Source organism: Peromyscus leucopus, chromosome 7 (assembly GCF_004664715.2).
Source record: "Peromyscus leucopus breed LL Stock chromosome 7, UCI_PerLeu_2.1, whole genome shotgun sequence".
NCBI classification, from domain to species: Eukaryota; Metazoa; Chordata; class Mammalia; order Rodentia; family Cricetidae; genus Peromyscus; species Peromyscus leucopus.
The window spans coordinates 102,377,823-102,402,212 of NC_051069.1; the positions used below are offsets into that span (position 1 = coordinate 102,377,823).

The 24,390-nt window shown below is 49.1% G+C and overlaps 1 protein-coding gene across 4 annotated transcripts in view; it reads right to left on the reverse strand.

Annotated features, from left to right (window-relative positions):
• Positions 1–24,390, reverse strand: part of Fbxl2 (F-box and leucine rich repeat protein 2) — a 58,927-nt gene that overhangs the window by 19,870 nt on the left and 14,667 nt on the right. For 2 of the 4 annotated variants that reach the window (XR_005092048.1, XM_028893006.2), the window contains exons 3-5: positions 12,588–12,642; positions 12,306–12,380; positions 6,536–6,630 (exon numbers count right to left, since the gene is read on the reverse strand). Coding sequence is in view for 1 of the 4 variants with exons in the window: in XM_028893006.2 (XP_028748839.1) it covers positions 6,536–6,630; positions 12,306–12,380; positions 12,588–12,642 (225 nt within the window). In the remaining 3 variants the exon portion in view is untranslated. Of the gene's footprint in view, positions 1–6,461; positions 6,631–12,305; positions 12,381–12,587; positions 12,643–24,390 lie in introns of those variants that run through there. The other 2 variants (XM_028893007.2, XM_028893009.2) reach the window with 2 other exon arrangements.

The following is a 24,390-nucleotide window of genomic DNA, read 5'->3' on the forward strand; positions in this document are numbered from 1 at the left end:
ACTGCAGCAGATCCCTGACTGACAGTCACTGCACAGGACTCCCCACTGCAGCAGACCCTACTGACAGTCACTGCACAGGACTCCCCACTGCAGCACCCCTCGCCCTGCCAGCCCCCACTGCAGCAACCCTGACTGACAGTCACTGCACAGGACTCCCCACTGCAGCAGACCCTGACTGACAGTCACTGCACAGGACTCCCACTGCAGATCCCTGACTGACAGTCACTGACGGACTCCCCACTGCAGCAGATCCCTGACTGACAGTCACTGCACAGGACTCCCACTGCAGAGATCCCTGACTGACAGTCACTGCACAGGACTCCCCACTGCAGATCCCTGACTGACAGTCACTGCACAGGACTCCCCACTGCAGCAGATCCCTGACTGACAGTCACTGCACAGGACTCCCCACTGCAGCAGATCCCTGACTGACAGTCACTGCACAGGACTCCCCACTGCAGCAGATCTCCTGACTGACAGTCACTGCACAGGACTCCCCCCACCCCCACTGACAGCACTGCACAGACTCCCCTCGACCCTGACAGTCACTGCACAGGACTCCCACTGCAGATCTCCTGACTGACAGTCACTGCACAGGACTCCCCACTGCAGCAGATCTCCTGACTGACAGTCACTGCACAGGACTCCCCACTGCAGCAGATCCCTGACTGACAGTCACTGCACAGGACTCCCCACTGCAGATCTCCTGACTGACAGTCACTGCACAGGACTCCCCACTGCAGATCCCTGACTGACAGTCCTGCACAGGACTCCCCACTGCACGATCCCTGACTGACAGTCACTGCACAGACTCCCCACTCGCAGATCTCCTGACTGACAGTCACTGCACAGGACTCCCCACTGCAGATCCCTGACTGACAGTCACTGCACAGGACTCCCCACTGCAGCAGATCCCTGACTGACAGTCACTGCACAGGACTCCCCACTGCAGATCCCTGACTGACAGTCACTGCACAGGACTACCCACTGCAGATCCCTGACTGACAGTCACTGCACAGGACTCCCCACTGCAGCAACCCCTGACTGACAGTCACTGCACGACTCCCCACCCCCCCTGACGACAGTCACTGCACAGACTCCCCACTGCAGATCCCTGACTGACAGTCACTGCACAGGACTCCCACTGCAGACTCGCACTGCAGATCCCTGGAACTGACAGTCACTGCACAGGACTCCCCACTGCAGCAGACTCCTGACTGACAGTCACTGCACAGGACTCCCCACTGCAGCAGATCCCTGACTGACAGTCACTGCACAGGACTCCCCACTGCAGCAGATCCCTGACTGACAGTCACTGCACAGGACTCCCCACTGCAGCAGATCCCTGACTGACAGTCACTGCACAGGACTCCCCACTGCAGATCTCCTGACTGACAGTCGCTGCACAGGACTCCCCACTGCAGATCCCTGACTGACAGTCACTGCACAGGACTCCCCACTGCAGATCTCCTGACTGACAGTCACTGCACAGGACTCCCCACTGCAGATCCCTGACTGACAGTCACTGCACAGGACTCCCCACTGCAGCAGATCCCTGACTGACAGTCACTGCACAGGACTCCCCACTGCAGCAGATCCCTGACTGACAGTCACTGCACAGGACTCCACACTGCAGCAGATCTCCTGACTGACAGTCACTGCACAGGACTCCCCACTGCAGATCTCCTGACTGACAGTCGCTGCACAGGACTCCCCACAGCAGATCTCCTGACTGACAGTCACTGCACAGGACTCCCCACTGCAGCAGATCTCCTGACTGACAGTCACTGCACAGGACTCCCCACTGCAGCAGATCCCCTGATGACAGTCACTGCACAGGACTCCCCACTGCAGCAGATCTCCTGACTGACAGTCACTGCACAGGACTCCCCACTGCAGCAGATCCCTGACTGACAGTCACTGCACAGGACTCCCCACTGCAGCAGATCCCTGACTGACAGTCACTGCACAGGACTCCCCACTGCCAGCACAGACTCCTCGACTGACAGTCACTGCACAGGACTCCCCACTGCAGCAGATCCCTGACTGACAGTCACTGCACAGGACTCCCCACTGCAGATCTCCTGACTGACAGTCACTGCACAGGACTCCCCACTGCAGAATCCCTGACTGACAGTCACTGCACAGGACTCCACACTGCAGCAGATCCCTGACTGACAGTCACTGCACAGGACTCCCCACTGCAGATCTCCTGACTGACAGTCGCTGTACTGGACTCCCCACTGCAGCAGATCCCTAACTGACAGTCACTGCACTGGACTCCCCACTGCAGATCCCTGACTGACAGTCACTGCACAGGACTCCCCACTGCAGCAGACCCTGACTGACAGTCACTGCACAGGACTCCCCACTGCAGCAGATCTCCTGACTGACAGTCACTGCACAGGACTCCCCACTGCAGATCCCTGACTGACAGTCACTGCACAGGACTCCCCACTGCAGCAGACCCCTGACTGACAGTCACTGCACAGGACTCCCCACTGCAGCAGATCCCTGACTGACAGTCACTGCACAGGATTCCCCACTGCAGATCCCTGACTGACAGTCACTGCACAGGACTCCCCACTGCAGATCTCCTGACTGACAGTCGCTGCACAGGACTCCCCACTGCAGCAGATCCCTGACTGACAGTCACTGCACAGGACTCCCCACTGCAGCAGAGCCCTAACTGACAGTCACTGCACTGGACTCCCCACTGCAGATCCCTGACTGACAGTCACTGCACAGGACTCCCCACTGCAGCAGATCTCCTGACTGACAGTCACTGCACAGGACTCCCCACTGCAGATCCCTGACAGTCACTGCACAGGACTCCCCACTGCAGATCCCTGACTGACAGTCACTGCACAGGACTCCCCACTGCAGCAGATCCCTGACCATCACTGCACAGGATTCCCCACTGCAGCAGATCCCCTGACCATCACTGCACAGGACTACCCACTGCAGCAGATCCCCTGACTGACAGTCACTGCACAGGACTCCCCACTGCAGATCTCCTGACTGACAGTCACTGCACAGGACTCCCCACTGCAGCAGACCCCTGACTGACAGTCGCTGCACAGGACTCCCCACTGCAGCAGATCCCCTGACTGACAGTCACTGCACAGGACTCCCCACTGCAGATCTCCTGACTGACAGTCGCTGCACAGGACTCCCCACTGCAGCAGACCCCTGACTGACAGTCGCTGCACAGGACTCCTCACTGCAGCAGATCTCCTGACTGACAGTCACTGCACTGGACTCCCCACTGCAGATCCCCTGACTGACAGTCACTGCACAGGACTCGCCACTGCAGCAGTCTCTGGGTAGCAAGTGGTTGGATTTAGGACTTCAATGGTTGTCCTACAGTGACCAGCAGTTAGTAGAAATCACAGTGTGAGTTTTAGCTTCCCTCCATTGTTGCTATGCACTGCTAAGGTCTGAATCTGCCCTTTCCCATGAGCTCACTAGTGGAGCACTGTCTCTTGCTAGTGCTACTTGAGGAAGCTGTGGAATTTTGAGGAGAGGGACCTAGCTAGATGAAGCAGGTTGCTGGGAGTGAGTTTCCGGAGCTATCTTTCCCTGGCTCTTTGCTGCCTTGCTTTCTACTTCCTGTTAACCAACAGCCTCTGCCACACATTCTCAGTGTGCACAAGGAGACAGCACAGACTAACCCTTCTGAAACTGGGAGCCGAGATAAACTTTCCCTGAGTTGTTCCTGTCAGGCATTCTGGTCACAATGACCACAGCTACTAACACCTGCAGTTAGACCGGAGGATGGGGCGCAAAGTTCACTAATGCTTGCATTTAGACACGGAGCGGGGGACTGCTCACTAACACCTGAGTCAGACACTGGGGGGCACCGTTCACTAACACCTGGGTCAGACACTGGGGGGCACAGCTCACTAACACCTGAGTCAGACACTGGGGGGGGGTTGGGGGCGGGGGGGCACAGCTCCTGGCTGGAAACATGGTAACAAGAATGAAGAGTGAAACCATTCCAGAAACCGTGTTGTGTTCAGATGCAGATGCTTGATAAAGTATGTAAGACCCTCACAACTACACCATGAGACAGGCTGTGGATTGGACGCTTTTGCTCAGTTCTGTGGTCACAGCAAGTGTTCCAAACACACCTAAGGCCAAGCTAAGCTTTGCAGTTAGTTCAGGGAGGCTGGTGTATTAAATGCAATTGTAAGCGGTTACTTTCATGACTGTATGTATCTCTGTGTGTGCCACGTGAGTGCAGGTACCCACAGAGGTCAAAAGAGGGCGCTGGATCCCTGGAGCTGGAGCCACAGCAGGTTCTGAGCTACTGGGCACGGGTTCCGGGAACTCTGCAAGAGCAGCTGGTGCTCTCAAGCTCTGAGCCACCTCCCCAGCCCCTTAAGACAAGGGCATCAGACGGTGAGCCTGACATCCCAACAGCACCTGTGCATCGATGGGATGGATTACTGCAGGGCAGTAAAAGGAACAAATGGTGTCTCCAGCAAGATGGATGAATGAACGAATGAATGAATGAATGAATGAATCCAGGGCAACTGTGCTGAGCAGCAGGAGCCACACACTGGAACAGAGTCTCCCTCCGATCGATGCACAGCATCTAAGTGATCACTGAAGAGTCTGGGTTTCAAATTCAGGACAAACGACTCAATGTTCTTGGCCTCTCAGCGGTGCTTCCTACCGGGGGTGGTGGTGCTCGCCTTTAACCCAGCACTCAGAAGGCAGAGGCAGGCGGGTCTCTGTGAGCTCCAGGCCAGCCTGGTCTACACAGATACACAGAGAGTTCTAGGCCAGCCAGGGCTATATTATGAGACTCTAAAAATAAACAAACAGGGGCTGGAGAGATGGCTCAGAGGTTAAGAGCACTGACTGCTCTTCCAGAGGTCCTGAGTTCAATTCCCAGCAACCACATAGTGGCTCACAACCATCTGTAATGAGATCTGGTGCCCTCTTCTGGCCTGCAGTCATACATGCTGTATACATAATAAATAAATAAATCTTTAAAAAAATAAAATAAACAAACAATAAAATGGTACTTCTTTCATAGTCCCCAGCAGCAATCCACATTTTCACATTTATTTTGGTGTCTTCAATGGGACAACTATTAGATTTATGTCTTGCATTACAAGCTACACCAGGCCTACTGGTAAATCCCTGTTTCCTGTTGAGCTGGACTTAGTCCATTCCACTGATGCAGAAAGCTTCTCAAGTAGAAACTCTGGGCTTAAAGATCTGAACCAGCCTTTTATTTTTCTGTCTCAGAAACCCTGAGACAGGGTTTCTCTGTGTAGCCCTGGCTGCCCTGGAACTAGCTCTGTAGACCAGGCTGGCCTTGAACTCAGAGATCCGCCTGCCTCTGCCTCTGGTGCTGGGATTAAAGGCTGTGCCACCACACCCAGCTTGGACTAGTTTGTAATATCTACCCTGTACACAGTGACGGTTTCATGATAACATTTTTCACTGTGGTAGCTCAAGCACATGACCTTCATCTGCCCTTCCTTTCTTAACCCAATTGATCCTCCTCTACTTTCTACTATACTCCTACTTTTAAAAAAAACCTCAAGAAGGCTGAGTGTAGTGTGGATCTCTGTGAGTTCAAGGCCATCCTGGTCTACATAGCAAGTTCCAAGGCAGCCAGAGCTAATCAAGAGACCCTGTCTTAAAAAGAAAAGAATCCTTCATGGGTTGGAGAGATGATTTAGGGTAAAACTGCTTCCCATCAAGCCGCTGTTGTAGTCAGCCTCCTGTGTCTACTACGTATAAACCTGGAGTCACCTGGGAAGAGGGAACCTCAGCTCCAGAACTGCTTCAATCAGACTGACCCACAGCCAGGGCTGTGAGACCTTTTCTTAACTGCTAACTGATGTCGGAGGGCCCGGCCCACTGTGGGCGACACAATCCCTTAGCAGCTGGGCCTGGGCTGTAAGCAGTGTTCCTCCACGGCCTCTGCTTCAAGCTCTTGCCTTGAGTTCTTGCTTCGGTTTCCCTCGATGACGGACTGTAACCTGCAGATCAAATAAACCCTCTCCTCCTCCAACAAAGCATGGCTGCCTAGCAGGAAGGGACTATGCATGTATTGGACAGGCGCTATTGATCACCACAATAAAGTAACGTAATAAATCCGTCCCATCATGAGTAAGCAAAACTCTCTCTTACAGCACAGGCATTTCTGAAAGAGTTCATTTGCGTGTGAGTGAAGTCTTCTAAGAAACTAGGAGATGAGAGGGTAGAGAAGGGACAGCGGAGAGTAAGCCAAGAGTGGCGGGCGCTGCCCCGTCTGCCAGCTATTCGACAGCGGGCACTTGTGACACTTCCACTCCTAACCGCCCCACGGGCATCCAGGAGAAAGAGCTCAGGCAGGCGAAGCCATCGTCCCCAGGCTGCTCCCTTCAGGACAGTGGGGTGTCAGCTATTCTAAAAGCAGAGCTCTCCTTATGCAAATTATCACAGAAAGGACTTACTGGAAGAAAAGCACAGACTAGGTTTGCTTTGCTTTTGCTGATGTCAACCATCAGCTGCGGTGGCTGTCACTCACTTCAAGGAAGAGTCCCCAACGCCGATGCAGCCGCGCAAGCTGAGCTTTCTAAGGAAGCCACCACACCTCTTGGAGATGTTTTCCACCACTCGGCCCTTAAATGGAGAAAGGTGGGAAACGGTCACCTTTTCATGCTGGTACTACTATTTAATAACAGAATAAGCTGACCTGTAAATGGAGTTTTCCAAATGCAGCAAGAGACGCACCCGCTGGTCTGGAGTTCATCCTCACCTGTCCTCCACCAGTGCGATGAGGACTCTGAGCACCTCACTGCCTTTCAGATTGGAAAGCACCCCCCACACCCCCAGCTACTCCCCCACTGCCTTTCAGATTGGAAAGCACCCCCCCCCCCCACCCCCCACGCCCACCCCCCCCCCCCCCCCCCCCCCCCCCCCCCCCCCCCCCCCCCCCCCCCCCCCCCCCCCCCCCCCCCCCCCCCCCCCCCCCCCACACCCCCAGCTACTCCCCCACTGCCTTTCAGATTGGAAAGCACCCCCCCACACCCCAGCTACTCCCCCACTGCCTTTCAGATTGGAAAGCACCCCCACACCCCCAGCTATTCCAGCTGTTCCACTGGAATGTAGCTGTGGAAACTGCTGGAAATAAAATGCTGCTGCAAAAAGCAAGTCAGTCTCTTTAACGTATGTGTATTGTGTGTGCGTGTGGTAAACACCTGTAAACACTAGGGATCTGCTGGGACACAAACCACAACACCGTCAGAGGGCTGGCACACACAGCTACCTGGCAAACATCAGCTAGACTGGAGGTCTGACCGTCCACACTGGTAGTATTCATTATTTTTCTTGAGGATTACCTGAGCTACTTTTTTAATATTTTATTTTTATTTATGTATATGTGTGAGTACCCACAAAGGCCAGGAGAGGCTGCTGGATCCCCTGGAGACGCAGCTTGTAGGAGCTGGTAAGTCACCCAACATGTGTCTGTGAAGAGAACTGGGGTCCACCAGGAAAGCAGCTAGGGGATGTCCACAGGAAGCCTCCCTTTCTGAGTGAACACAGAGGAGGTGTGGACTGGGGGGAGGGGAGAGGAGGGAGGGGAGGCCGCAGTGGAATGTAAACTAACTAAACAAATCAATCAATGAGCTGAACTGGTTGGGAGGGCTTGGGGGGAGATGTACAGGGCAGAAGTGAGGGTTTCACTGTCTACGTGTATGGACTTCAAGAATAAAGAAACATTAATATAAACATAAGAGAAGAAAAGAAGCCGGGCGGTGGTGGCGCACGCCTTTAATCCCAGCACCCGGGAGACAGAGGCAGGAGATCTCTGTGAGTTCGAGGCCAGCCTGGTCTACTAAGCGAGTTCCAGGAAAGGCACAAAGCTACACAGAGAAACCCTGTCTCGAGAAAAAAAAAAAAAAAAAAAAAGAAAGAAAGAAAAGAAAAGAAAAGCAGCAAGTGCTCTTAACCCCTGAGCCATCTCTCTAACAGGAGTTTATCATTTTTAAGCAAAATCCAAGACAACTGTAAAATAAATCTTTGCTACCAAAGGGGAAAGATTAGGACTTGGAAATCGAAATTGTAAGCAGCTGACAGCAGAACCCACAGCAGCTTCTGGTGGCTCTCTCCACTGCAAGACTTCATTCCTTTGTTCACTGGAACAACAGTTCTTGCACCAGAATAAAAAAAGTTATGTACATGGCCATAATTATGCACCACTGTTTCTAAGAGGGGGAAAAATGGCAAGTCCTTTGCTAATTCAATGTTAATTCAATAGCCCTTGTTACCTGCCTGAGAGCATACCACAGGCATGCTCAGGATGGGATCCTCAAGATAGGATCCTCAGGATGGGATCCTCAGGATGGGATCCTCAGAATGGGATCCTCAAGATAGGATCCTCAGGATGGGATCCTCAGGATGGGAGGCTCTGGGGAGGCTTACATAGGCTTTTAAAACCCAAAGTTATGACTTTAACATACCACCTGGTTTCTTCTCATTTTTTTGGCCTGGTTACACTTTTGAGTTAGATCTTTGAGAATCTTGTACTATCTTTTCATCACATTCAAGCCCCTCAGATCCGCACAGATCCACCCTTCCTTACACACCCAACCTTGTGGGTTGTTTTTGGTTTTTTCACTCATCGACTCCAAGTTGTGCTGCCCACCCCTTCTCGGTGTGCGCCACTCTCCTGGAGCATCATCACTTTACCGGGGGCTATATTCTTTTGTTTTGTTGTTTGTTTTTCGAGACAGGGTTTCACTGTGTAGCCTGGTTGTCCTGGAACTCACTCTGTAGACCAGGCTGGCCTTGAACTCATGGAGATCCGCCTGTCTCTGCCTCCTGAGTGCTGGGATTGAAGGCGTGCGCCACTACTGCATGACTCGGGTGCTATATTCTTAAAGAAAAGTGACTCCCCCCTCTCCTAACAACTATCAGTTGTCGATAGTTCCTCAGCTATAGGTGGGTAGCATTTGTAACTACAAAAATTGATGAGGAATGGACAATTTCTTTTTTATTTTAAAATTTTATATATTTCTGTATATACATGTAAAAGTACCATGGCACAAGTGTGGAGGTCAGAGGTCAATTTGCAAGAGTCCGTTCTCTCTTTCTACCATGTGGGGCCCCAGAACTGATCTCAGATAGTCAGGCTTCGTAGGAAGTGCCTTTACCCACAGAGCCATCTCCTGGTCTCATGTGTCCAATCTCTGAGGCATGGGAATGCCTCGCTACAGGCAAAGTTTCTGTCCTGCCTGGTCCTGCAGCCATTCAGCCCAAATAAACACAAAGAGGCCTATATTAATTATAAACTGTTTAGCCTATAGCTCACGCTTATTGCTAGCTAGCTATTAAATCTTAAATTACCCCATTTCTATTCATCTATGTATTGCCACATGTGGCTTCATAGTATTACCTGTATTGAATTACATCTTGCTCCCCTGGCAGCGCTCAACATCTCCTCAGATCCCACCTTTCTCCTTCCTGTATCTCTGCTTAGATTTCCCAGCTGCCTCTAAGCTGCCTTGCCATAGCCAAAGCATCTCATTTATTAACCAATGGTAGCAACACATATTCACAGCATACAGAAAGACCATCCCCAGCACTTCCCCTTTTCTGTCTAATCAAAAAGGGAGGTTTTCATTTTAACATAGTAAAATTACATATAACAAACAGTTATCAAGCAAGAATTATAGTTATAATATCTAGTCTATTTGTATGTGGCATTTAAGATGTTATAATAACATAGGTTCTTCTTTTTATGACAGTGAGACAGGTCTGCTCCTGGCAGCACCAATATACTTAAAAAAGATGATGGGCATCAAAGAAATCTCCATATGGAATTTCCTTTCTCTGTGGCAAAAGTTAGCCACTGGGAAAGAAAATGCTCTTGCCTCAACTGCTAACAGTATGCTGTCCAAATGCACAAGCAGGACAAAAGAAAGGACTGCCCAACTTTGCCAAGACAAAGTAGGAAGGCCCTTTAGAAAATCCTGCTTCACAGTTCAGTCTGTCAGATATGCTAGGCCTGTAGGCTGAAGATGGATGCCCCAATGTTACAGAGGGACCCTGGGTGACGGTCCAGGCAGCCAGCTGTTTCTGTCATTTCTCATAATTTTTGGAAGTCATTTGCTTGCACTTCCTATTCACTCAGGTAATATTTCCTTCTCAGGTCTCTGATGGAGTTGAAGACTAGATAGATAGTTATAGTTTTCCTTGTTAACAAATTCAGAAAAGAAACTCACGGAAGAGGTGTAAAAGTATATAAGTTTTAAAGACATCAAAAGGTAGTTTCCATTGGTAATACAAGTTAGATACAAAGTGAATTAGGTACAACACTTTGGACTCATCAAAATAGAATAAATAATGGAGTATTTTCTCTGAATTGGTCAATTGCTAATGGACTGGACATTGTTAATGTAATTCTTGACTGTATATATTATATGTAGTTGTTATACTTACTGTATATAGTTTTCCTTACATTAGTTATAACCTTTTTTATTTTAGACCAAAAAGAGGAGAAATATGGTGATATTTTGTATATGCTCTAACAAATCTTGTCTGAAGATCAGAGGGCAGAGCCAGTCACAGAGTTAGCCATAGAGGCCAGGCAGCGGTGCGCACACCTTTAATCCTAGCACTCAGGAGGCAGAGGCAGACAGAGTTCAGGCTACCCTGGACTATATGAAATTAATCCAGTCTAAAAGAGAAACAGAGCCAGGCGGTAATGACTCACACCTTTAATCCCAGTACTTGGGAGTCACACGCCTTTAATCCCAGCACTAGGAGGTTGAGACAGGAAGTGATACAGCTGGATGGAGAAAGGAATGTAAGGTGGAGGAGACAGGAGTTTGGGCCCCCTTTAGCTGAGAACTCAGGGGTATTCAGTCGGGGGATTTGTGGAGACAGGATCTTCTTTTGGCTGAGAAGTTGGTGAGGTGAGAAGTAGCTGTGGCTTACTTCCTCTGATCTTTCAGCATTTACCCAGCATTTACCCCCAATATCTGGCTCTGGGTTTTTATTATAAGACCAATTAGGATTCGTACAACACCTCACCTCAGAGAAGCATGTACATTCAGAAAGAGTGGCACTGGAAGACTCCATAAGTTCCTGCCATTTGAATACTTTTTGCCTTTTCTACCAACCCGCAGGTGTGTAGCCCACTTCCCTAGGTAGGTACCTAGACTCAACCTATTTGATCCTCAGTTTCTTCAGTTTGTTTTTTTAAATTAGTTTATCGATTTACATGTATGTGTTTGTCTATGTGAGTTTATGTGCACAATGTGAGTGCAGGAGCCCTCAGAGGCCACAAGAGGGCCTCAGATTGCCTAGAACTGGAGTTCCAGTAGTTGTGAGCTGCCATGTGATGCTGGGAATCAAACCCAGGTCCTTTGCAGGAGCAGCAAGTGCTCTGAACCACTGAACCGTCTCTGCAGCCCCTCTGCAGTCTGGTATTGAGAGGATGGATGAACTGCGTTAACACACGAGGCATGCTCAGAACTGTGTGGGCAGTCAGGAATTACCGCTGTCTGTGTGTTATCTGCAGGGACTAGGGCTTCTCTGACGTGGGATGTCCTTCTGTACGCTGCACATATGTGTTGCTTCTATTAGTTGATGAATAAAGCTGCTTTGGCCTATGGCAAGGCAGAATGTAGCTAGGCGGGAAAGCTGAACTAAATACAAAGGAGGGCAGAGCTGAGGAGACACATTCCAGCCACCAGAGGAGCAAGATGTATCAGAACACAGGTAAAGCCACGAGACACACGGCAAAACACAGATTAATAGAAAAGAATTCATTTAAGTTTTAAGAGCTGGTTAGTAATAAGCCTGAGAATAGGCCAAACAGTTTGTAATTAGTATTAAGCCTCTAAGTGATTATTTTATAAGTGGCTGTGGGACCAGGTAAGACAGAGAAAAGCTTTCAGTTATATTTCCCTTTCCAGAGGGACACATGGATCCTTTGGTCCTTGTCTCCTCTGTACTCACCCACCAAAGAGTGAGGAATGAAGGGCTCCAAAGTGAGCAGTGAGAGGGAAGTGCTCTGCCCATTTGCTGTAGCTATTTGCAAAATAGAGAGACCCTAGCTCAAAAAACACTACCATCAGCGGGACCAGAGCGATGTCTGAGTAGGTAATGGTTATCAAGCCCGAAGACCTGAATCTGATCCTTGGAACCTGAGAACTAACTCCTGCAGGTTGTCCTCTGACCTCCCTTGGCAAATACAAGTGCGATCGCGCGCGCGCGCGCGCGCGCGCACACACACACACACACACACAATAAATGAATACAAAAATAATTTAGGTGAACTAACTTACCTCTACATCTGTCTGAAAGTTAAAAAGATCTATTCTTTGCCAGTTGCTTCCATCCAGGGCTAAGATGTTCCATGCCTGGGAGGGGAGGTAAGAGAGGAGGGTGGGGTGAGAGAGACACATTTGCTGAGAATGTTTTGTATTTCCAAACTTTTATTCATGGTGTACGTCAATTAAAATAAAATATGGAATTATAATACTGTTATTTTAAGAAGACAACATTTAATTGTAATGTTTAGTTTGAACCAAGCTCTCATGGATACTAACAACCAGGCAATACTCTACCTTGGATATCTGTGCACATCGGCAAAGAGTTACTATATCCAAGAAGGAGAATATTCTAGAGAGAGAGAGAAGATGAGAGGGTGTCAACACCTCAGGACAATTAGAACTTGAAAGACATAATCTAAGGCATCACCTGGACACGCAGAATTTTCAAGAGCCCCTGGCTGGCAACCCACTCAGCAGGCAACACACTGATGCACACTTATTTCCCACACACTAATGCACACTTATTTCCCACACACTGATGCATACTTGTTTCCCACACATCCATGCACACTAATTTCCCACACACTGATGCACACTTATTTCCCACACACTGATGCACACTTATTTCCCACACACTAATGCACACTAATTTCCCACACACGGATGCACACTTGTTTCCCACACATCCATGCACACTAATTTCCCACACACTGATGCACACTTGTTTCCCACACATCCACGCACACTAATTTCCCACGGCCGTTGTAAACCCTGTCTGCTCCCACTCTGCTCTAGTCCCGTCATACAGAGTCTCTCTAACCAGGAGTCCCCGAGCTTCTCTTTCTCCTGCTCTGAGAACTGATGTAGGAATGGACCCTACTTCACTCTCCTTGAAGACCAGCATTCCAGTTTCCCAGTGCTGGGCCAGGGTGACTAAATCCTGTCCTTCTAATGTTCCTAATGCACAACGCCAGCTCCTAGTTCAGATACTGCAGCCTCAAATAATGCGGTTCAAAAGGCTGGATGAGAAAACCCATTTGGCTGGATGTATCTGTTCACACAGCAAAGAAATCTCATCATCTTTGAGCGCTTCTCCCAAGGCAGATGCCAAGGAGCCACGGGAGATGAGAAAGAAGGGAAGGGGCAAAGGACAGATGGAAGCCTGGTGACGCCTGTGAGGGCTTTAGAGGAAGGTGACCATGGGTGTGGCGGGGCCTGAGGGGTCCCTGTGACACTGGGTGCTGGTGATAGCGGAGTGGATGCACTGTGTGTGCACTTCAATGCTGGGGAGGCGCTGAGGGCGGGCACAATGCTGGCTGGGCAAAAAGAAGCTATGGAAGTGTGAGGAAGAGGACAGGGTAAGATGGCAAATGTACACCAATATAGGTCCCCAAGTCTTCAGAGTTACAGCCAGTGTTGAGTTAATATTCTGTGGACTCAGGGACGGATGACAGAGCCCTAGAGTGCCCCAGGACTGCACACTACCATGGTGGCCCGACCCACGCAATACCAGGGGACTAGAGGTGGCAGACGTTGCTCTCCACCAGAGACTCCGTGAACACACGGGGGAGAAGCCTCAAGGCTGCACTGGTCTTACAGAGCTAAGTACAGAAAATGCCCGTGGCTGAAATGTATGCTGACATATAGATTCATACTCTTATGTTGGGGATCTGCACACCTACGTGACCTCTATGGGAATTTATTTTGCTCACCCCACAGGCCTTCCTGTCGATAGCCATGTTGCTAGCCCACAGGGGCCCCACAAACTACCCACGCACACATCATGCTGGGGCCCAGTGCAAACGCGTACGACAGAGGTGAAAGAGTTAAGGTCTCCTTGAATCTCCCCAAGGACAATCCACATGGCAAATGACACAATCTACCATCCCCCAGGAACACCACCACACTGGTTATAAAGACAGCCACCGACTGTGCCCCGTGGACCACCCGCAGGCTCCACGGTCGTCACTTGTCACAGCCACACTGTGAGGAGGAGGAGGACTATTGTCATGTCCACTACAGAGACAAGGTGACTTGATCAAGCCACAGGGATGGAAAGGCTGCAGCTGCAGTCTGAACCAAAGCAGTCCAGCTGGCCCAAGAGCCACGACCACGCGTGCCCTGCCTGGGAAAGTCTGACAGCGATTTCTTCCCTGGGACTTGACCAGCCACTGTGTGGAGACGTTTCTCTTAGTGAGCATGCTGTTTGGAAAAATCTAGTCTAAGTGAAGCAAGACCTTTGTAGGCTGAAACAGACAGGAACCAAGTGGGTCAGAATACACGTGCCTCCTCTTGTGCCAATGACTCCATTTTATGGTCACCGAATGGAAAAGCGTATCGCCCGAGGTATTTACATCATTTTCCCCACACACCTTTAAACTAAATGCAATTTCATTTCCACAAGCAGGCATGGTGGTATTTCCAACTGCCAATCTACAGCCTACACCAATTTCTGACGCGGGGTTTGGTGAACAAAATCGATGGTGAAAGACAGACCCCAGAGCACCAGTGACAGACAGATGCCTGGGGGCCAGGGAAAGGGCACAGCAGGTAAGGGTGCCTGCTGCCAGGCCTGATGACTCCGAGTTGTCCTCTGACCTCCACACGTGTGCTATGCTTTGCTCCAGCCTGCTCTCTCTCTCCCTCCCCTATACACATCATTCTCTCTCTCTCTCTCTCTCTCTCTCTCTCTCTCTCTCTCTCTCTCATACATACACACACACACACACACACAGAGAGAACATGAAAGAGAGTAAATATTTTTTTTTAAGTAAAAACAACAAAGAAGCCAGGCGGTGGTGGCCACACCTTTAATCCCAGCACTGTGGAGGCAGAGGCAGGCGGATCTCTGAGTTTGAGGTCAGCCTGGTCTACAGAGCGAGTTCCAGGACAGCTGGGGCTACACAGAGAAACCCTGTCTTGAAAAACAACAATGAAAAGAACAAAACAACCCCACCCCCCAAAAAAGCAAAGAAAAACCAGAGCTGGCTGAAGCAGGAAGCAGTCCCGGCCCCTTGAGGGCCTCTTCTGAAAAGGGGCTCCCAGTTCCCCCCGCCCCCCCAGAGCATCCCAGGAGCGCAATGTTATACACAGACAAGGGGACATGGAGGTAGTGGAGATGGCGACAGTGTTGCCAGCATGACTGACTCTGTGGGGTGCCCTCACCGACTGACTGAGAGGGGAAGCCCACCACCCCGTGGGTGAGGCCCCAGGGGCTGAGTCCTGGACACTCAACAAGCGCCAGAGCCCAGCACCAGCATTCGCCGCTCTCTGCGCGGCCCTGGCTGCAATGTGACCAGTGTCCCAAACTTAAGCTTGCCACTTGTCCACAGTGGCAAGAACGTTGTGTGGGCCAGAATAGACCCCCTCACCCCTAAATTGCCTTAGTCAGAGTACTTTGTCACAGCCACAGCAACCTCTAGTGGACAGCTGCTGTGTCCATGACCTTGTACACCACCCCTAGAGATGTAGATGTCCTACCTGTGACCTTGCAGTACCTGCTCCCGGGGCATGGCTGGGGCTACCCTTAAGACCTGAGATGCACTGAAGGCTGTGCGCTTCTCTCACTCATGGGCTGGATGGCGTGGACCATCTCAGCAGCAGAACAGTGTTGGACTGGACCTCAGCTTTCCAGGACCCTATGATAAATCTCCCATGCTGTCGTGACTTTCCCCCTATAAATTCCTTCACCCCTAAAGCAGACTCCATGGATTTCTTGCATTAGAAACCGACACAAATCTACTCGAAGACGTGAGAGCTGTTCCATTAGTCCGTCTGTCCCACACCTTAGATCCATGTTAACTACAGAGCTCTGCTCTAAGTGTTAAAGGTCCACCGTGCGGACTCTACCCTTGTTCTTCATCAGGCCATTCATTCCTCATTCCTCTTGGCCCTCTGAACTTCCATTACATTCTAGACTCTTGTCGACGTGCATAAGAAAACTTTCTGAAACTTTCACTGGAATTACCCTGAATTTGCAGGAAGCTTGGACAAAACCAAACTTTTTAGAGTATTGGGGGAGAAAAATACACACACACACACACACACACACACAGAGCCAGTCGATGGCTCTCAAGGAACCTACTGAGGTAAAGCCCACTGCTTAACCTGCACAGACCTCTTACACTGCTCTTCCCTGCTGGACTTAAAGAATGTCTTCCCGACAAGAAGAAATTCCTTTAGTACTTGCGTGGGAGTGTTTGTGATGAATCTTTCTCAGCTTGCACTTACTTGAAAAGGTTTATTTTTAGTTAAAATGTATTATTTGTGTCTGGGGGGGGGGAGCCAGTCACACCCAGTGTGGAGGTGGGAGGACAAGCCTGGAGTCGGTTCTCCATGCAGGAAGGCTTCCGGCCTTGCAGTCAGGGCACCAGGCCTGCAGGACTGCTCCTGCTGTGCCCTCTCGCCAGCCCAGGCTTTTATTACTTTGGCTAATTTTTAATTTTTAAAAATGATTACTTTGTGTATGGTGTGTGGGTGTGGATGAGCCGCAGGACACAGGCAAAAGTCAGAGAACAACTTTGTGGAGCTGGCTCTCTCCCTCCACCTCAGCATGGGTCCCAGGGTGCCAGGCCTGCCTAGCAAGGGCCCTGACCTGCTGAGCCATCTCACCAGCCCAGGCTTTGGGTTTTGTGGTTGGTTGTGTTTGTTTTCACGTGTTTTTGAGAGAGGGTTTCTCTGTGTAGCCCTGGCTGTCCTGGATCTCACTCTGTAGACCAGGCTGGCCTCGAACTCAGAGATCCGAGTGTCTCTGCTTCCTTAGAGCTGGGATTAAAGGTATGTGCCACCACTATTCCCGAAGAGTTATTAATTTTTAATTTGTGTGTGTGTGTGTGTGTCTGTGGGTATGTTCATGTAAGTACAGATGCCCTTGGAGGCCAGAGGTGTCCGATCCTCTGGAGCTGGGTAATAGGCAGTTGTGAGCAACTCGATGTGTGTAGAGTCCACAATAATTCAAAGGCATTAGCCGCTACGCCGATTCTTCTGTTGCAGACCCTTGTCCCATACGAAAGGAACAGTTGGTTAAAAATTAGGACAAGACCCCAGCTGTGTCAAGAGCTGTGTTAAGATAACCACAGACATGTGTAAACATGCTTTTACAAACCCATTAAACTTGTACAAACACCTTGTCATCACAAATTGTACTAATTGTAATATGTTATCACAAGTTGTAAATTCCCAGAATGTACTGTCACCCAAGAGTTGACCTCAAATTGTAAAAATTATTTTCTTATCATCACCCCTCACCTCCCTACTTGTGGCTTTTGCTTTAAAAGGGACCCACTCCCTCTGCTGGAGTCACAGTGTCGGAACCTGACCTGCCTGTGGCCCTAACTAGCTAGGAGTTCTGTACCCTGCAGCAATGGAGTAAAAAGTGGCCTGGGCTCATCTAACTTTGGGGGCCTCATCCTCAATGTTTGTGCGACTCCCAGACCCAATAATGTGGGTGCCGGGAACTGAACCTGGATCCTCTGTAACAGCAGGCTGCACTCTGGGTCAGTCATCTCTCCAGCCCTCCACCTCCCTGCCCCACCCCCCACGCCACTATGACTGATATTTTCCCCAGAGGTTTTATTGTCTCCTGAGACAGTTCATCTTCCCTTGCATACAGCTTTTCCTGTGAATTCTTCCCCTTATCTTAACCCTGCTGTACAGGGCTCAGCTACAGAGCTCAGGAGCCAGGGACCGAGAGAGCTCACTGATTTGTTTCCTCTTCCCCGTGGGTCATGGTTTTTCTGAGTTGTTTGTCTCACTCCCGATCCATTGGAGAACGTAGCATTTTATCTTGGCTTATTTCCCAGAGAGCGCTGGCCTTTCCTCTGGAGGTTTAGCATCTGTACACCCTAGTCCTCAAGTGCAGCTAAAACTACTCAGATCACTTGTGAGCGGCTGAGCCGGACTCGGGTTTTTAACTGTTGTGAGTGAAACGGAAGAGGTTAGCTGCAGTTTCCTTGTAAGTCTGTAAACTCCTCTGAATTGCATGATTGCAAGAATCCAAAGGCCCAGGCACTGCAGACAGCTCGACCCCTCCCCCCACATTGTTTCAGGAGAAACGAATGGGGAAAAATTTTAGGACAAAGAATTTGTTGCATTTGGGCCTCTAAGCCATGGCTGGTCTAGTTTCTATAAAACTCAGTGAGGCTGCAGAGTGGATGAAGGCGTTCACTGCCAAGCCTGATGACCCGAGTTTGATTCTTGGAACCCACATAGCAGGAGGAGAGCATTGACTCCGGAAACAGTTCCATCCCCCAGGTGAAATGCCACCCCCACCCCCACCAGAGCCCGGCCAACACTGATGTGCCTGGCTGCAAGGATCCTTCCCTGATCTCCATCCAGGTGAACGGACTAACAGACCTTCGGGGCATGGCTTCCTTAGTGTGCTCTTCACACTCACCCACACTGGCACACACAAGTACTTCTCCTGGCTGAATACCTCTTTGTGTGTTTATATCACGATTTGTTTGTTCAGTTATCTGTCGATGGACATCTGGAGTTCTTCATTTTGGCTCTTGTGAATAATTCTGCTATGATTATTTGTGTTCATGCAATTGTTGGCATTTTTTTCTTTTTCTTTCTTTCTTTTTCTCCCAGAGCTGAGGACTGAACCCAGGGCCTTGTACTTGCTAGGCAAGCGCTCTACCACTGAGCTAAATCCCCAATCCCAATTGTTGGCATTTTAATAGTTTTATCATGTATTTTGGCTTTTTTGCAGCTTCAATTTTAAGATGGCAAACTGTGATCCCAAATTTTAAATGAAAAAAAATTCCAGAAATAAGCAATTTTAAGTTTGTGTAATTTTTTGTTTTCTTTGGAGACAAGGTCTCACTCTGTAGACTAAGCTGGCCTTAAAACTCACAGACACTCACCTGCCTCTGCCTTGTAAGTGCTGGGATGGATGTGTGTGCCATCGCACCTGGCTTGAGTTCATGGCATTGTTATTACTGAGTATTGTTATTTGTGTTACTACAGCTACTGTTATTTACTCTGCTCATTTGTAGATTCAAATTTCTCTGCATGTATAGGAAAAACAAAACAGTGCAGGACCCGGTCAGTCACTCGGGCTGCTGGGATACACAGGGATATAGCCTACCCAAGAGTGGAACTCCCACTGTGTGATTATTTTGTGTTTCTTTTTGAAGAATTGCCAACTGGCTACACCAATTACAACTTCATTATCACTAGTGCATCTTCATTTTAGAACAACTTAGCTCAGGCAGACCGTTCTAGGTTTCTCTTCCCTTGGGCACATGGAGTAAGAGTCCGCTCTCTCCTTCTGTCAGTGCTGCCCAGAGACCTGCTTACGGGTGTCGCTAGGAATTGGGCTCATTTTACAGGTTTGTTAGGACATCTTGGGCTTTTGAGATGGCTCAGCTGCATGCCCAAAGTTCTGGGTTTCATCCCCAGAACCAACTTCCACTGGTCGCCCGTCCTCTGTGCTGGAGTTTGATGTCAACTTGACACAAAGGAAAGTCATTTGAGAGGAGGGAACCTTTTTTTTCCCTCCTTCAAGACAGGGTTTCTCTGTGTAGCCCTGGCTGTCCTGGAACTCGCTCTGTAGGCCAGGCTGGCCTCAAACTCAGAGATCCGCCTTCCTGTCTCCCGAGTGCTGGAATTAAAAGCATGCACCACCAACACTCCTAGAGGAGAAAACCTTAATTAAGAAAATGCCCGGGGGAGGGGGGGGCTGGAGGATTGGCTCTGGGGTTAAGAGCACTTGTTGCTCTTCCAGAGGACCTGGGTTCAATTCCCAGTACCTACATGATGGCTAGCAACCATCTGTAACTCCAGTCACAGGGGGAATCTAATGCCCTGCATGCATGTGGTTCATAGACATACATGTAGGCAAAATTACCATACACATAAAATAAAAAAATAGCCAGGCGGTGGTGGCGCACACCTTTAATCCCAGCACTTGGGAGGCAGAGGCAGGCGGATCTCTGTGAGTTCAAGGCCAGCCTGGACTACAGAGTGAGTTCTAGGAAAGGCGCAAAGCTACACAGAGAAACCCTGTCTCGGAAAAACCAAAAATAAAAATAAAAATAAAAAAATAAAATGCCTCCATAAGATGGGGCTGTAAGCAACCCACAGTGCACTTTCTTAATTAATGACTGATGTGGGAGGGCCCAGCCCATTGTGGGTGGGGCCATCCCTGTGCTGGTGAACCTGAGTGTGGTGATATATTGTAATGTGGTGATATGTTGTGTACCCTAATAAACTTGCACAAGGATCAGTGGACAAAGCCAGCCACTAGATTAGACACAGAGGTTAGGAAGTGGTGGCACACACCTTTAATCCTAGCACTAGGGAGACAGAGATCTGCCTGGATCTCTGTGAGTTCAAGGCCACATTGGGAACAGAGCCAGGCAGTGGTGGCACACACCTTTAATCCCAGTACTGGGAAGCACACACCTTTAATCCCAGGAAGTGATGTCTGGGCAGAGAAAGGTAAATAAGGCCTGAGGAAACAGCAACTAAAGCAGTTCAGCTGAGACCCTTTCAGGTGAGGACTCAGAGGATTTCAGTCTGAGGAAACAGGATCGGCTGAGGAGCTGGCAAGGTGAGGTTGGCTGTGGCTTGCTCTGCTTCTCTGATCTTTCAGCTTTCACTCTGATATCCGGCTCTGGGATTTTTATTAAAAGACCATCTAAGACTCAAACAACACCTGAGCAAACCATGACGAACAAGCCATTTAAGCAATACCCTCCATGGCCTCTGCATCAGCTCCTGCCTCCAGGTTCCTGCCCTGCTTGAGTTCCTGTCCTCACTGCTTTTGATGATGAACTGTGATGTGGAACTGTGAGTAAAATATACCCTTTCCTATCCATGTTGCTTTGGGTCATGGTGTTTCAGCACAGCAATACTAACTTAACCAGGAGAGCCTCTGGCTACCACATGCATACTAGGACACATCCCCAACCCACACACTTAACCAGGAGAACCTCTGGTTACCACATGCACACTAGGACACATCCCCAACCCACACACTTAACCAGGAGAGCCTCTGGTTACCACACCCATACTAGGACACATCCCCAACCCACACACATTCACACAAAAGAAATAAAAGCTGGAGAGATGGCTCAGTGGTTAAGAGCACTGGCTGCTCTCCCAGAGGACCTGAGCTCAGTTGCCAGCACCCACACCAGACAGCACACGTGTAGTTCCAGCTCTGAGAGATCTGGAAGCCTCTTCTAGTGCACACATGCACAGACACAGACACGCATACATAAATATTTTAAAATAAAAACAAACAAATTGTAATAAGGCTTGTGTTTGATGTTCTGCCAGTTCATTATAACTATTTAGGTATGAATTTATCTTTCCTGATCATGTGTGATATCTGGTGTCCTTCCACAGTTTGAGGACCCACGCCTGTAAGCCAGTCTGAAAAACAACTCCAGCCATGAATGCTTTACATATCCCATGATCTCTGTCTATAATTCTCTTTAGAACTCAAATCCCACCTTCAGGTCCCTTGAAAGTGGTTCAGTGCTTCTGTGACTGTCTCCACATGCTGATGTAAAGTTAGAAAGAAAAAACTAGGACTTGTCCTCTGGCCTCCACAGGTATGCTATGGAAAACACACACACACACACACACACACACACACACACCATACACCATACACAATAGTAAATACAACTTTTTAAAATTCGCAAAAGAAAAATTAAGATTATCTTGAGTCAAAAGAAATGAGACAGGGTCTCACTATGTAGACCAGGCTGGTCTTTGAACTCACAGAGATTTACCTTTCTCTACCTCACAAGTACTATGATTAAAGGCCAAAGTGCTACTATGTCTGGCTAAAAGGAGAAAAAAAAATAACATTAAAAAAGGCCAAAATAGCTGGGCGGTGGTGGCGCACGCCTTTAATCCCAGCACTCGGGAGGCAGAGGCAGGCGGATCTCTGTGAGTTCGAGGCCAGCCTGGTCTCCAAAGCAAGTTCCAGGAAAGGCGCAAAGCTACACAGAGAAACCATGTCTCGAAAAAAAAAACAAAAAAATAAAAAAAAAAATAAAAATAAAAAAGGCCAAAATAGAGAAATGAAGAGGATATGAAGAGAAAATGATAAAGACAGACACCAGACTATCTTACAGGTCGTAAGACTTTCCTGTGTGTGAGCAGCATGCAAAGGGCAGGAAAAGCAGAAATGGGAATGGAAAAACACGAAGAAGTAAAGATTTATGTATTTTACGAGAGTGTACGTGAGGCCAGAAGGCGGCGGCGTTTGGAGCTGGAGTGGCAGGTGTCTGTGAGCTGCCCATGTGGGCACTGGAAACTGAACCCAAGACCTCTGCAAGGGCAGCAAATGCTGTCGACTGCTGAGCCCTCTCTAGTCCCTCGTGAAAAATTAAAAGGTGACTTGAAGCTTTGTATTTAAAGAAAGCATTATCTATTCTGAGAGGTCAGAGAAGGCATCAGATCCCGGAAACTGGGGTTTCAGAGAGTTGTGAGGCACCCGGTGGGTGCCGGGCACTGCACCTGGGTCCTCTATGAAAGCAGCAAGTGCTCCACTGCCCTGCTCCTAAACTCTGGGCTCTTCCATGCTCCTGAGCAGAAGGATGCATGTGCATGTGTGTGCGCACTGGAATCATTTGCTGAAAGCAGTGTACAGATTTAATGCAATCTCAAACAAAACAAATACCCCACAATGTTGGAAGCAACATGTGGCTATAGGTTGATAACATCCATTTGCTATTTCAAATAATGTTTCAAGGGAAGAGTAACTTCTTCCCTTGTAAAATTGTGTTAAAGGCCGGGCGGTGGTGGCACACGCCTCTAATTCCAGCACTTGGGAGGCAGGGGCAGGCAGATCTCTGAGTTCAAGGCCAGCCTGGTCTACAGAGCGAGCAGAGTGAGTTCCAGAACAGCCAGGGATACACCTATATCCAAAAAGAAAAAGAAAAGTACTCCTCCTCATGCCTTTCCCACACCACTTTCTGTGCTGTTCAATAAACACAGAGCAAAGGTCTGTGTTAGGGACAGCAGCAGAGACGGACAACATGAGAAGACACAGATCACAGACAGACAGACAGACACACACACGCGGGGGGGGGGGGGGGGGGGGGGGGGCGAGGGCTATGGACAGGCCACTAACCAAACTACAGACAGATGAAAGACAGAATTCAAGTTTGGGGTCATTGTGTTGATCTAAACCCCAAGAGGAAGACTCTGTTTTCATCCTTTAACATATATCAAGAAAATGGAGTAATATATCTTAATTAATCAGAAAGAGGAAATATGAACCAGTTTAATATCCACGAGGCAAACTTTTCTGTGTAAATGACACAAGGTGGCTGTGCTGGCCAGTGTTTGGTCAAGCAGACACACACTAATGTCACCCGGGGAAGAGGGAACATCAAGTGAGAAAATGCCACCATCAGATTGCCCTGTGTGCAAGCGTTTTCTTGGTTAATGGGAGGACCCAGCCTGCTGTGGCTGTGCCACCTCTGTGCAGGTGGTCCTGGGTTCTACAAGAAAGCAGGCTGAGCAAGCCCTAGTGAGCAGGCCAGTAAGCAGCACCCCTCCATGGTCTCAGCTTCAGCTCCTGCCTCCAGGATCCTGCCCTGCCTGAGTTCCTATACTGACTTCCTTGGATGAGGAACTACAAGTTGTAACATGATATAAACCCTTTCCTCCCCATGTTGCCCTTGATTATGGCATTTTATCACCGTAAAAGTGACAAAAAGACATACAGGGACTTGAGACAGTGTTTCTCCCAAGCCTTTCCTCAGGAATATTCTGGAGACTAAGCATCAGAAAACAAAATGACAACACAGAGCTGAGTAAACGTGTAGAAAGTTAAAGGAAAGAGAACAAAAATCGAGGGAATCAGTCCCATCGTCAAGTGCCACACCAACAGATACCGTTGAGATCTCAACTCATAAAATCTGCTTCCTGAAACCAAGAGAGACAATTAACAATATGGGAAATCCATGTAATCCATCTTCAACTAGTGTGGATGCTAACACTCCCACAGTGATGAACAACACACACCTGACTGAAAGGTGTGAGCTACTGAGCTATGTGAGAGCCAAGAGCAGAGAAAATCACTTTCTTTTTAAATGATTTATTTTTATTTTTAATATGCACATGT